Source organism: Peromyscus leucopus, chromosome 4 (assembly GCF_004664715.2).
Source record: "Peromyscus leucopus breed LL Stock chromosome 4, UCI_PerLeu_2.1, whole genome shotgun sequence".
NCBI classification, from domain to species: Eukaryota; Metazoa; Chordata; class Mammalia; order Rodentia; family Cricetidae; genus Peromyscus; species Peromyscus leucopus.
The window spans coordinates 131,711,787-131,725,399 of record NC_051066.1 but is presented as its reverse complement, the minus strand read 5'-3'; the positions used below and the strand labels follow the sequence as shown (position 1 = coordinate 131,725,399).

Sequence of the window (13,613 nt, the reverse complement as noted above, 5' to 3'; positions counted from 1 at the left end):
ATCAATTAATCTTAGCACTACTTTTTTCTCTTAGCATTGACCATAGAAAGCAACTAAACCTAAATTTATAGCCCCTTTTTTTTCATGCCCTTAGAGAATCCCAAGATTTTTGGGTATAGCATAATGATCATTTAATCAAAGGTTTTTATTCTTGGCTGTTGGTATTTGGGGCCAGTGGTTCTTTACTGTGAGTTGCTATCTTGTACATAGGGGTATATTTAGTACCCTCCTGGGCTTTTACCACTGTGCATCTCTTTCTTCTAACTGTGCCAACTAAAGCCATCTCTGGATTTGACTCAGTATCCCCTGGATATTACCTGCAGTGAGAACCACAGATCTAGTTCAAATTCCCACCTAGTACCAGAAATGCATGTTAACATGTTACTACTGAGCAGATAGTCAGTGTATACTGGAAACAAGAAGCTCATTGTGAGCCAAGAAGATCTGTTCTTCATGGCATGAGATGTTCTCTTGTTGCTTGCCTTGTTTTTAGTCAGATTCTCACTGTATAGCTCTCACTAACCTGAGACTTGCTATGTAGAGCAGGCTAGCCTTGAACTTGCAGCTATCTTTCTGCCTTTGTCTTCTGAGTGTTGGGGTTTCAAGTGTGCACTACCATACCTGTTTCATGAGAGTATTCTTTTTTTTTTTTTTTTAAACAGAAGTAGCTTTTATTTATTTCCATGTTTCTCAAATTAAGCTGGCTGAGTTGGTTGTTTTGAGGGGATTAGTCAAAGAGACCAAATCCCATATCCTCATCTGATTCCTCCAGTCATGAGAGTATTCTAATTGCTATCTTTGAAAATGTGGGATTCCACAGAAGTAGATCTAGTTTTAACAGATAACTCTTTATCTGGTTGTGTTTTCTAACTAGAAAACTCCTAAAAGTTCTACATAAGGTACAACATGTAATGCATAGCTGAGATTTTAAGCAAGCAAGTGAACTCAGAGAACAATCAGTTAAAAATGAAAATTTAAATAGCGATGAACAATTGGTGTCGAAGCACAAGACTTTATAATCTCAACAGTCAGGACCATGTCAGGACTTGTCTGCGTTACATATTAAGACCATATCTTTAAAGGGGGGAAGAAAGAAGGGAGACAGCATAAAAAATGGTGGAGAGTCTGAAGAGCCAAGTGACTTAGGTTGCCAGGAAGGCTGCATGAAGAATGCAGTCAGAATTCAAAATCCTTCATGAGGACAGATTTTTCAGTGAAAGGTAGATTCTAAAAACGTTAGTTACCTTTGACACAGGGAGTACATGGATATTTGCCTTTCTTGACATGGACTCTCTTTGGAGGATGGTGGTTTGGGGAATGTCTTCTCTAATCATTTGCATGTTGAACGTATGTTAATAAAATGGCCTGGAACAGCTAACCTGTCATTAATATTAAGTGGTTCTAGACTGGTAAACCACTGATGCTATGGAGGAGCACATTCTCAGCCCAGGCCATTATGGACTCTCAGTTAAAACTTATTATAATAAACAAGTGTGTGCTAAATTAATGAATTTTAGGGTTAAACTTCCATTTTTTGAAATTTTAGGTAATAGGAATATCAGCATGTTTAAAATTATGAAAACGATAATAAAAAAGATATTAATAGGCCATGTGGTGGTGGTGCACACCTTTACTCCCAGCACTTAGGAGGCAGAGGCAGGCTAATCTCTATGAGTTCTATGCCAGCCTGATCTACAAAGCAAGTTCCAAGACAACCAGGACTGTTACACAGAGAAACCCTGTCTTGGGTGAAAAACAAAAAAATTAACAGTATAAATATGTTTGGAAGGGGAACCGAACTTGTACAAAATTTAAAGGTAGCAAATGAATGATTTAGTCAGCAAATTAGAAATAGCTGGACTTGGGCTGGAGAGATGGCTCAGAGGTTAAGAGCACCAACTGTTCTTCCAGAGGTCCTGAGTTCAATTCCCAGCACCTACATGGTGGCTCACAACCATCTGTAATGAGAGCTGGCACCCTCTCCTGTATACATAATACATACATACATACATACATACATACATACATACATAAATCTTTGAAAAAAAAAAAAAAAAAGAAATAGCTGGACTTGAAGGAGAATTTGAAGAAATCACCCAGAATACAGGAGAGAGAAATAATGGAAATATGAAAGCAGTCAAGAGACTTGAAGGATAAAATGAGAAAGTTTACCATGTTAAAGAGTTCCAGAAGATGAAGAAACTGAGGGACAAGCATTAAAGAATACTGAAAAATTTCCAGAACTGATTTTTCAAAATGACACAATTCCTTCATATCAGAAGACCAGAAATGTTGAGCATCACAGATAAATTCACATCTAAACCATACTGCAAACATAGAACATGGAAAACAGAATGGTAAAGGTACCCCCCTCCTCCATGCACACACACTGGAAAAGTGCCATTGCTTACAAAGGAAAGACTGTCAGATTCACAGCTGGTTTCTCAACTGGAACATTGGAAGCCAGAATCTTAGAATAGAGTATTTCCAAAATGCTAAGGAAATCATTAGAGCCTAGAATTCTGAACCTAGTTGTGCTGTTGAGAGAAGTAGAACAAAACATTTTCAAAGAGACAAGAGCATTGCCAGCTGTGCTTGCCCGCAGCCCTGCTGCCATGGGCTGAAGACAGAGGGCAGAGGAAAGGCCCTGTTTCCTTGTGCCTCATGCTTGCACACTGTGGACTTTGCTGAGCAGTACGGCTCTATTAAGGGCACCACAAAGATCATACATGACCTTGTCCACAGCACTCCTCTTGTGAAAGTTGTCTTTCGTGATCACTACTGATGGAAAAAGCATCGCTGCAGAGGGCATCCACACCAGGCAGCCTGTATTGTGACAAGAAGGTCCACCTCAATATTGGCAATGTTTTGCCTGTGGGCACCATGCCTGAGAGTACTATTGTGTGTTTTCTGGAGAAGCCTGGGAACAGGCAAGCTGGCACTAGCTCCTGGGAACTATATAACAGTTATCCCCTACAACCCTGAAACCAGGACCCAAGTGAACTTGCCTTCAGGGTCCAAAAAGGTCATTTTCGAGACCAACAAAGCTGTTGTTGGTGTGGTGGCCAGTGGAGATAGAATTGACAAACCTATCTTTAAAGGCAAGCTGTGCATACCATAAGTAAAAGGCAAAGAACTGCTGGCCGTGTATATGGGGTGCAGCCATAAGTCCTTTGGAGCATCCCTTTGGAGGTTGTAGCCACCAACACATTGGCAAACCCTCCAATATCTGAAGAGATGCCCCCTGCTGGGTGCAAAGTGGGTCTTGCTCCTGCTGGACTGGGTGGTTGCATGGAACCAAAACTGTAAGAGAAAGTTTGGCTCATGAGCCCAATAAAGTTTGTCCTTTGGCAAAAAACAAAACAAAACGAAACAAACCATTTATCTGTCTTTAACACACCTTTGCTAATTGAACTGCTAAAGGATGTACTTTAGGAAGAAGAAAGTTGAATCTAACATGGAAGAAATAAGGTCTAAGAAGAAACGGTGAGCTCCTGATTGGAAAACCTATGCAAGACTGCTTAATAGTAATGATGATCAGATGTTGTTTAGATTGGTAGAAAGGAAAGGTATGATGAAAAAAATCCAGTAAAATTTAGGGAAAATAGGACAGTATAGCATAGGGAGAAAAGTAATGTAAATATAAGCCATAGAATGAATGATAAATCAGAATATACCAGGCAGAAGCTGACAGTAAGGGTAACTAGATTGGGAACACTAATAATATGGAAGTATTACTTAGAATAATAATCTCAGATTTAGTCTGTACTGTTTGGAAAACTGTAGAAAATATAAGAACACATAAAATTCTAAGTCCAAAATAAGATTAAGCCAGGTAAATACTAACAAGAAAAAGGATAATTTTTTTTTTTTTTTTTGGTTTTTCGAGACAGGGTTTCTCTATGTAGCTTTGCGCCTTTCCTGGAACTCACTTGGTAGCCCAGGCTGGCCTCGAACTCACAGAGATCCGCCTGCCTCTGCCTCCCGAGTGCTGGGATTAAAGGCGTGCGCCACCACCGCCCGGCGATAATTTTTTTTTTAATCAGACAAGACAGATGCTAAGATGAAAAGGATAAAACTGTACATGGTGGTACATGCCTTTAATTCTTGCACTGGGGAAGCTGAGGCAGGCAGGTGCGTCTCTATGACTTTGAAGTTAGCCTGGTCTACAAAGCAAGTTCCAGGACAGCAAGGAATACATAATGAGACCCTGTCTCAAAAAAGAAAAGAAGACAAAGTGTGTGTGTGTGTGTGTGTGTGTGTGTGTGTGTGTGTGTGTGTGTGTGTACACAAACAATCTGGGCATGGTGGTATTTGCCTGTCATTCTGCCTGTATAGTACCTGCTTAGGAGGACCTTAAGCTCAAGGCCTAGGTGGACTACATACCAAATTGAAAACATGCTGGAGCAGTTTATACTCTGTCACAAAATGTAAAAGAGTTACACATGTAGCTTGGTACTAGAGTGCTTGTCTAGCATATGTAGAGTTGAGTTCCATCCCTCGTACCACAAGTAACAATAATAAAAGATAATCATGCGAATGAAAAAGTCCACTCTATATAACAGAAAAAAAATCATCAAAAGCAATTGCTAAATTTTTGCATACCTAATAACCTAGCCTCTGAATATATAAAAATAACACTGAGATGCCAAGTCTTGGAGATTTTAACATCCATTAGTAATTGATGAATCAAACTTATAAAAAACAATAAGTATAAAGAAAGTTTGAATGACATGATGAAAGTTTTATATAATGAGCCAGGCCTGGTGGCATACACCTTTAATTTCAGTTCTTAGGAAGTAGGTGGATCTCTGTGAGGCCTGTCAGTCATTGCAACATAGATTATCTCAAAAAAAAAAAAAAAAAAAAAGGCCGGGTGGTGGTGGCGGTGGCGGTGGCGGTGGCGGTGGCGGTGGCGGCGCATGCCTTTAATCCCAGGCAGAGGCAGGCAGATCTCTGTGAGTTCGAGGCCAGCCTGGGCTACCAAGTGAGTTCCAGGAAAGGCACAAAGCTACACAGAGAAACCCTGTCTCAAAAAACCAAAAAAAAAAAAAAAAAAAAAAAAAGGCTTTATGTGAATGAATATGTATAGAAAATATGTAATCCTAATTCCAGAGTTCTTAATCTTTTCAAGAATAAATGGAGTATTTATATGAGTTGACTATGAATGTTTTTAAAAGCAAGTTTTAGTAAATACTATGGAACGTTAAATATCCTATAGATTCTATGTCTAGCTATAGTGTACTTAAGTGACTGGCAAAATAAATAAATAATATATAACCAAAATACCCCATGTTTTTTAAAATTTAGAAATATATTCTAAATGCCTTATGATTTTAAAGGATAATCAGATGGAAATTGAGAAGTGTTTAGAATTTTAGGGTGGGAATATTATGTATCAATCAAATTTTGTGAAATATGTCCATTAAAGAAGTTGGAAGGAAAGCTCTCAGGTATCAGTGGTGAACATCAATGGAAAATTAATGATCTAAGAGTTTGACTTAAGAATTGAGAAAAAGGGCTAGATGAGGTGCATGCCTTTAATCCTAGCACTTAGAAGGCAAGCAGGTGGATCTCTATTGAGTTTGAGGCCAGCCTGGTCTATAAAGCAAGTTCTAGGCCAGCCAAAGCTATAGAATGAGACCCTGTCTTACAACCATCTATAACTCTAGTTCCAGGAGATCCAACACCTCTTCTGGTCTCCACAAACATCAGGCATGTATGTAGTGCACACACGTGTACATGCAGGCAAATACCAGGCATATGTGTGGTGCACACACATATACATGTAGGCAAAACATTCATAGACATAAAATTTTAAAATCTAAAAAGTCATTAAAAGAAAGTTTTTTATAACTTTCAGAATTTCTAAAATATGTCACCAAAAATAAAAAGTGTAAGCTGAGTGTGGTGGCTCACCTGTAATCTCAGCCCTTCCAGAAGCAATTACCATGAGTTGCAGACCAGTGTGGTCATTAGAGTAAGATCTCATCTCAAAAAGCAAACACCACACACACACACACACACACACACACACACACACACACACACACACACACACAATATGCCAACATACGTAGATACTTTTTTTTTCTTCTAGGATTAATAAGGATGACGAGCCCTGCCACAGTTATGATGCCCCAGGGTGGGAACATGTCATCTTCCATGATGGCACCAGGCCCCAATCCAGAACTGCAGCCCAGGACTCCTCGCCCTGCTTCTCATTCAGGTAGTGACTTCCACTTACACTCATTGGGATTTAAAGAGGCTGGAACTACTTACAGATATCATTGAGATTTAGTCACTGATGCTAAATTTCTAACCACTTAGTTCTAGTGTTTACCTTCTTTACAAAATCTACTATGAATTTTCACAGCTAAATGTCAACATTTCTTCTCAGAATGTACTATTTTCTTATCATCTGTGCCCCAATATTCACAAAAAGTACATTCTTATTTAGGATTCCTATTGCTCTGAAGAGACACCATGACCAAAGCAATTGCTATAAAGGAAGGCATTTAATTGGGGCTTGCTTACAGGTTCAGAGGTTTAGTCCACTGTCATCATGGCAGGTAGACAGGGTGCTAGAGAAGTAGCTGAGAGTTCTACATCTGAATCAGCAGGCAGCAGGAAGAGAGAGTGACACTGGACCTGGCTTGAGCACTTGAAACCTCAAAGCCCACCCCCAGTGACACCCTTCCACCAACAAGGCCACATCCCTAATTGTGCCACTCCCTTTGAGCCTTGAGGGCCGTTTTCATTCAAACCACCACATATACCTTTTAGTTCTCTAAGATATATCGTGACAGAATTTTGAAGTCATACAAATTTGGTAAATGTTTCATAAGTTAACATGTTAGCAGCACTAAGCTTCCTACAGTAAAGAAGAAAGTTGTTTGAAATCATCAGGTCTAGCATTTCCCAAACCTAGTTGACTATTTTATTTTGTTTTCCTTTAACATTAATTGCCCAGAATACAATTTTGAAAATCGTGTTGTCTGTTTTAAGTTTGGTGCGTCTCACCACCACTGAACCACAAGCTGTCTTTAAGGCAGGATTCATCTTTATATCTGTTGGTATGCTGTTTGTTCTTAGAACATACTCAGTCAAGAACATGGTAATATCAGTGGTACCAGCAAATCCACGCCAGTGTGCTATGATGTGGGTTGTAATAGGTTAATTATTGTTCACTATCTTTAAACAGATGCAATGGATCCACTTCTCTCTGGACTCCATATACAGCAACAGAGTCATCCCTCAGGATCTTTACCTCCAGCCCATCACCCAATGCAGCCTGTTCCTGTGAATAGGCAAATGAATCCAGCTAATTTTCCCCAGCTGCAGCAACAGCAGCAGCAACAGCAGCAGCAGCAGCAACAACAACAACAACAGCAGCAGCAGCAGCAGCAGTTGCAGACAAGACCTCCACAGCAACATCAGCAGCAACAGCCACAGGGGATTCGTCCACAGTTTACTGCTCCAACTCAGGTGCCTGTTCCTCCAGGCTGGAACCAGTTGCCTTCTGGAGCCCTACAGCCTCCGCCAGCCCAGGGCTCTTTGGGCACAATGACTGCAAATCAAGGGTGGAAGAAGGCTCCCTTGCCTAGCCCAATGCAACAACAACTTCAGGCAAGACCTTCCTTAGCCACGGTACAGACACCTTCTCACCCTCCCCCTCCTTATCCCTTTGGCAGCCAGCAAGCCTCACAAGCCCATACAAACTTTCCTCAAATGAGCAACCCAGGCCAGTTCACAGCTCCTCAGATGAAGAGTTTGCAGGGAGGGCCCTCCAGGGTCCCAACCCCCCTGCAACAACCCCACCTCACCAACAAGTCTCCTGCCTCCTCACCCTCCTCCTTCCAGCAGGGATCCCCTGCATCCTCCCCAACGGTTAACCAAACTCAACAGCAAATGGGACCAAGGCCACCTCAAAATAACCCACTTCCCCAGGGATTTCAGCAGCCTGTCAGCTCTCCAGGTCGGAGTCCCATGGTTCAACAGGGAAATGTGCCACCTAACTTCATGGTGATGCAGCATCAGCCACCAAACCAGGGGCCACAGAGTTTACACCCAGGCCTAGGAGGTGAGGAACACTAAAGCTGCTTGTGTTGGTAAATTTGCTGGAGATAGACTTGAGTAGAATGTCAGGTTTTAGTGTTAATGGTGGGAGTGAAATAAGGATGTAATTGTTTGGTTTTTGTGATATGGTGATGACACTTGATACTTAGTTATTAACTTGATGTATTTTTATGTTGATTACCATGTAACATCTTACTGGTTAAATATAAGCTAGCTCTCTGGATAAAAATGCAGGTGAAATTCAAAATAGAGATTTTTGCTTTGTTTCAAACTATTTTTGCTTAATCTTGTACTGGTAAATTAAAATGTCCAGACCAAACATGTATTTTATTAATAATTTAAACTTCTCATTTGTTGAAGGATTAAGATTATACAGTTGAACAAAAATGAAAAGATAAGTACAAGGTTTTATTGGGGAAAATACCCTTCTACTTACCAATTTTGATAATCCTAGTTAGTAAAATAGTAAGCATGGTATTTGTTAAGTTTGATTAAAGTATTAAAGGGGACTAAGTTCAAAAATCATTACTTTTATAGTTTTATAATGCCAATGCCTACTCCTTAGAGAGGGAATTCCACTAGTTATACCTAAAGGAGATTTATTTATTTATTTTGTAAGGTGCCTCTTGTATGAAGAAAAAGCAATGGAGCTTAATGTGTGAGAGGTAAAACGATTACAGTAAAACTTATTCATCTCCATGTTTATTATTTATTCTTATTAATCATTGATCTAGTGCACATGACTGTGCTTGGAGCTTTTCAGTAAGGCATAGAGAGTGTCAGTAAAACTCATTTGATAAGAATATCCTCCACCAAAAGACACCCATTGCCTACCCAGAAAAAACCCTTGCATCTTCAATGCAGCATAACAAAGGCATGCTTCCATGGTTCCTGGTAAAATTAAGTCGCTCATCAGTCCTTTCACTCTCTTATACTTGATTTTGCTGAAATACAGGCTCTAATATTTTAATTCTAAAACACTTTTAGGAATGTAAGAATGTTTCTGCTCCAAACTTCACTATTCCGGGCATCTAGCCCTAGATCAGTGGAATCTGGGTAGTCCCTTCTGCAGAGATGATTACTGATTTAATTACAACAAAAGCATGAAAATGGGGACTTGTTGCTGCTAACAGAAGGACAAATGTATATTTGTCTACACAGAGTTTTTCAGGGCGTTGAAAATTTGGCCCTAATAAATTTTAAGAGAGCTTTTTAGGTATTGTTGCTCTATGAAAGAGCAGTTGATATGCTTGCCTAGGTGGTCTCACCACATCAAGACCTGTGGTATGCACATGAGTGGATCTGAGATTCTCTTTACTGCAAACTTGTTTTCTGAAATTAGGCCTTCCTAAAGGTTGTAAACTTGAGTAAGATTACATTAGAGCATGATTTTTGGTACCAAAGCTATCAGAATCACTGCAAACCTTATAAGAGAAAGGCATAAGTTTAATACAGCCTCACTTTGAAGCTCCTGTGAATTCTTGTCTCTTCCAAAGAGATAAGCACAACACTGGTGGGGGAGGGGGATTTTTCTGCAAAGATTGTCATCCATTTCTCTCAAAGGGAAAAAAAATATCACCCATCTATCCTTAATCAGGACCCAACTCTTTCTTTTATAGTATTTCATATCAATTTGTTTGAACATGAGAGAATTCAGCATATTCCTTTGGTGCCTGTGTTACAGTATATAAATATTGGGAGTCCATTGTATTACAGAGGAAAGTGAGCCCACAAACCTTGCTATGGGATGGCCTCAGATTACATGTAGGGAGCAGATTGCCATCTTTTCCTTGGCATGTTTTAAGTGTAAATTTTTTAGTATTTCTTTTTCATTTTGACAATGCTCATGTAAGGGATTGTATTGATTTTTTTAACCATCTTTCCCAACCTTATTATTAAAGATCCTACCAGTGTGACAGAAAGAGCTAAGCCAGTGGAAACTTCATGCAGCTCATCCTTCCTTATTCATTCCATATCTCAGCAAGAGTATAAATTTGCTAGGTAACTGCCTTACTCATTGTTTTCTATTAAGGAATGCCTAAACGCCTCCCACCTGGCTTCTCAGCAGGACAGGCCAATCCGAACTTTATGCAAGGTCAGGTGCCTTCCACTACAGCAACCACCCCTGGGAATTCAGGAGCCCTTCAACTGCAAGCAAATCAAAATGTCCAGCATGCAGGTTTGTTTACTTGGATTTAATTAGCCACATTTATTGAGCATGTGGTAAATGCCTTGATAGACAATAGACATATACAAATGAACAAGTCCTTTAATTTCTCACATATAGATAATCTCTGGGAAATATGGAAGATAAGTTTTTTTTTTTTTTCAAGAACCAGGAAACACCTTAGGAAAGAAATGAAACCAGTTAGAGCAGGAGTCATACACATGCATGAACACACGTGTGCGCACAAATACACACTTCCTTTTCTTTCTATAAAGGACTAAATGGTAAATAGCTTAGGTCATTTAGTCTGTATTGCAACTATTCAACTCTACTCAGTGAGGACAACAGTGTTCCAAATCCTTGCCTGTTTTCAAACCAACCATAGGCCTGATTTGCTGATCCTTGCTTGGATTAGAACTTGCTCAGGCAAAAGGCATTTCTGGGAAAAGAAACCATAAATTCACAGTTACATGGGTATGTGGCATGTTTGAACATCTGCAACTTTTAAAATCTCTGGATAGTACATATTAGCTTCATTTATGAAGAATATCTAAATTCTGGTAAGCAGTGTGGCACTTTTCCAGTTCAATCAGTACCAGTAGTATAATATATAAAAGAAAGTTTGGAGAGGAAATAACATAAAGTGGATTGGCTAATAAGTACACCTTGAAGCAGTTTTGTAAGCCCAATTTTCACGTTTCTGGGTTTCTTCTGGTTGCTTAGGAACTAAGTAATTTTTTGCTGTTTCTCATTGAAGTAGTTTGGACTAAGTTAGCTTAAATTTTTTTGAACTCCAACTTTCATTGTAAACTGCTTCAAGAATGAGAAAAATTCTAGGGCCTGCAAGATGTCTCAGCAGGTTAAAGTGCTTATTCTGGCCTTCCTAGCCAATGGACATATATATGCCTATACACACATACAATAATAATAATAATAAATAGATAGATAAAAATTTAATTTTTTAAGGAATAAAAAAGAATGAGGGGCTAGAGTGATGACTCAGTGTTTAAAAAGGCTTTCTACTCCCAGAGAACCTACATTTAGTTCTCAGTATCTATATCAGTGACTCACAACCTCCTTCACTTCTGGCTTCAAGAGATCTGATACTCTCCTCTGGCTCCATGGGCACTCATACACATGTGGCATGCATTTACACAGATACACACTAAATAAAAATTTTTAAAGTTTTTTAAAAGAATGAGACTGGGCATGGTGGCACATGCCTTTAATTTTAGCACTTGGGAGGCAAAGGTGGGAGGATCTCTGAGTTCAAGGCCAGCCTAGCCAACATAGTTCCAGAACAGCCAGGACTCCATAGAGAGTTCCTGTCTCAAAAAAGAAAGAATGAGAAAAATTTTGACTTGATAAGTAAAAAGTTCTTATTGTCCCCTGAAAGATGAGAGAAGAGTAGAACAAACTATTTGATTTTTACTATCTGCTAATATAAAACTGCATTTCTGAGTTATGTAAGTTAATGTTTTATAGGAGATTTTAAAATGTATAAAATTTATAAGTCTTAGGGCCAGAGAAATGGTTCAGTGGTTAAGAGTACTGGGTGCTCTTCTAGAGGACCAGGGTTTGCTTCCCAGCATCTGAATGGTAGCTCACTCCAATGCCAGGGAATCTGAATTCCTCTTCTGGCCTGTGAGGCACCAAGCATAGATGTGCATATATATATATATATATATATATATATATATATATATATATATATATATATATATGCAAAACACCCATACACATAGAATCAAAGTGAATTTTTTTTTTAAATTTATAATTCTTCCACCCTGGCACAGCTATTATCTTTTTAAATGAAGACTTTCATATTTCCCTGTTGTTTTGGTTTCTCCATTGAGTCTGACTAAAGCAGCATCCTCTTTTCTGCCATTTTCTAGTTTATTACCCTGTTATATTTTTGTGTTAACTTTTATTATTTACTGAAAAGTTGTCTTTTTATATTTTGTCTCTTGCTAACTATGCTCTAAAGAAGCGAAGGTCTTACCTATCCTGTTTATTGATACTAAATCAGCACTGAAAGTACTCAATAAATAATTATTGCTTGGATAACTATATACTTGCATATGACATATACAATGGTTGTGAAGTTCAAGTTTGAATTTATGAGGCTGGATTAGAAAGCCTTCCTGAGCTGGGCGGTGGTGGTGCACACCTTTAATCCCAGTACTCGGGAGGCAGAGCCAGGCGGATCTCTGTGAGTTCGAGGCCAGCCTGGACTACCAAGTGAGTTTCAGGAAAAGGCGCAAAGCTACACAGAGAAACCCTGTCTCGAAAAACAAAAAAAAAAAAAACAAAAAAAAAAGAAAGAAAGAAAGAAAGAAAGAAAGCCTTCTGAAATTCAGGAGAAATTGTGATACAGTGAATGGGCAGTTTATGCTTACCCCTCAAGCTAGAGTGTGGACTGGCTTTGTAACTTCATTAGATTGCCACTTACTAGTGCCTATTAAAGTTAGATAGATAGATAGATAGATAGATAGATAGATAGATAGATAGATAGACAGACAAATAAATAGATTGCCACTTAATAGTGCCTATTTAAAGTTAGATAGATAGATAGATAGATAGATAGATAGATAGATAGATAGATAGATAGATAGATAGACAGACAAATAAATAGATTGCCACTTAATAGTGCCTATTTAAAGATAGATAGATAGATAGATAGATAGATAGATAGATAGATAGACAGACAGACAGACAGACAAATAGATTGCCACTTAATAGTGCCTATTTAAAGTTAGATAGATAGGTAGGTAGATAGATAGATAGACAAATAAATAGATAAATAAGTAACAGAGATAGGGCATAATTCATTTGGTAAAGAGCTTGCTGTAGAAGCATGAGAACCACACTTTGAATCCCAAGAACCCACATAAAAGCTGAATGAGTGTGACAGCTACCTACCTATAGCTGCTGTGCACACGTACATACATAGAACAAAAATGACAAGGATAAACTAAATTGCATGAGCTCAACGGATATATAGCACAGTAATACAGTTATTGCCCAGCAGTTAAGATATCTTAGGTTCATTGGTTTTTTTTTTTTTTTTTTTTTTTGGTGTTTTGAGATAAGATCTCACTATGTAACCCAGGCTAGCCTTGAACTTATGGCAGTTCTGACTTCAGTCTTCCAGGTGCTAGGATTACAGGCATGAGCCACTATGCCCAGCTGAGATTTTTTAAAGCCAAACACAGTAATGCAGATAAAGGCAGGGTGGATCACATTGTTTCAGAGCAGCCTGCTGTATAGTGAGGTTCCATCTCAACAGAACAAACAGTAAGCTGGAGGGTTACTCAGTGAATCAGGTTGGGTAGATTGGGAGTGTAATAGAATACATGCTAGGTAG

General features: G+C 38.9%; 1 protein-coding gene and 1 pseudogene across 9 annotated transcripts in view; both read left to right on the top strand.

Annotated features, from left to right (window-relative positions):
* Nucleotides 1–13,613, top strand: part of Ncoa6 (nuclear receptor coactivator 6) — an 89,334-nt gene that overhangs the window by 44,962 nt on the left and 30,759 nt on the right. For 6 of the 9 annotated variants that reach the window (XM_028888978.2, XM_028888976.2, XM_037205343.1 and 3 more), the window contains 3 exons: nt 6,101–6,229; nt 7,205–8,083; nt 10,112–10,258. In XM_028888978.2, the coding sequence (XP_028744811.1) occupies nt 6,101–6,229; nt 7,205–8,083; nt 10,112–10,258 (1,155 nt within the window). The remainder of the gene's footprint in view (nt 1–6,100; nt 6,230–7,204; nt 8,084–10,111; nt 10,259–13,613) is intronic. The other 3 variants (XM_028888981.2, XM_028888980.2, XM_028888982.2) reach the window with 3 other exon arrangements.
* LOC114706538 lies at nt 2,343–3,865 on the top strand (annotated as a pseudogene).